The sequence below is a fragment of the Gregarina niphandrodes genome (genome assembly GCF_000223845.1).
Source record: "Gregarina niphandrodes unplaced genomic scaffold scaffold00111, whole genome shotgun sequence".
Classification (NCBI taxonomy): Eukaryota; Apicomplexa; class Conoidasida; order Eugregarinorida; family Gregarinidae; genus Gregarina; species Gregarina niphandrodes.
Window position 1 is genome coordinate 5,058 of NW_011645876.1, and position 789 is coordinate 5,846.

Here is a 789-nt window from a genome sequence, read left to right on the forward strand (position 1 = left end):
ATTACGCACTTGAGACGTTATAACTTTAAGATAAACGCAAAGAAGTCATCCATGAGTGATGACATAGTGATTCTGGGATACCAGTTTTCACCGGACAAGATAAGCATCCCTCAGAAGAAATCTGAGGAGATAAGATTGAAGCTAAGATCATCATGCGCAGCTGATGTAGTGAAAGCGACACATCAGCTAACGTATTATAAGATGATCCTCAAACCCAGCGTTCGAAACACGCTGTTGAAAATAAGACAGATTCTAACCAAGACAAACCAGATTACGAACGTCGCGCAGGACCTGATAGAAGCAGTCGACGTCGAATGGTCGATGGAACGAATCAAACCTGATGATTCGAAGGAGTTGATGATATTTGTGGACGCTTCAGATATGCAGGCGGGCATGGTGGTTATCTACAACGGTCAAACCGTGATGACGGAATCACTGGCCCTTACTAAGACATCGACAACTCTGGCGTCATACAAGGAAGTCCAAGGGGCGTATAAACTCCTGACGAAATATAAGTCCGCAATCGACTTTATCGACAAAGAGGCGAGGAAGACGATTGTGACGGACAGCCTGAGACTGTGGCAGGCATTACAACGAGTTGAGGAACCAAGGAATGACCTCGAAGTCTATGCGGCGAGAACTCGCGCATTATATTGTGCTCGATACGAGCACATTCCAGGAGGCCTCAACCCGGCCGATTTTTTCTCGAGGAGACACCGTCTCCTCACCTAAAAAGGATTTTATTTATCAACATATATAATTTTCTTCATAAAGAAAAGTCCTTGCATC

At 44.7% G+C, this 789-nt stretch overlaps 1 protein-coding gene across 1 annotated transcript; it reads left to right on the forward strand.

Annotated features, from left to right (window-relative positions):
- Positions 1 to 51: 51 nt before the first annotated feature.
- On the forward strand, positions 52 to 732 carry GNI_201770 (hypothetical protein; the record flags this gene model as incomplete). The annotated part of the gene is made up of 1 exon (XM_011135445.1): positions 52 to 732. The coding sequence occupies one exon, from the start codon at positions 52 to 54 to the stop codon at positions 730 to 732; it is 681 nt and encodes a 226-aa protein (XP_011133747.1).
- Positions 733 to 789: the final 57 nt, after the last annotated feature.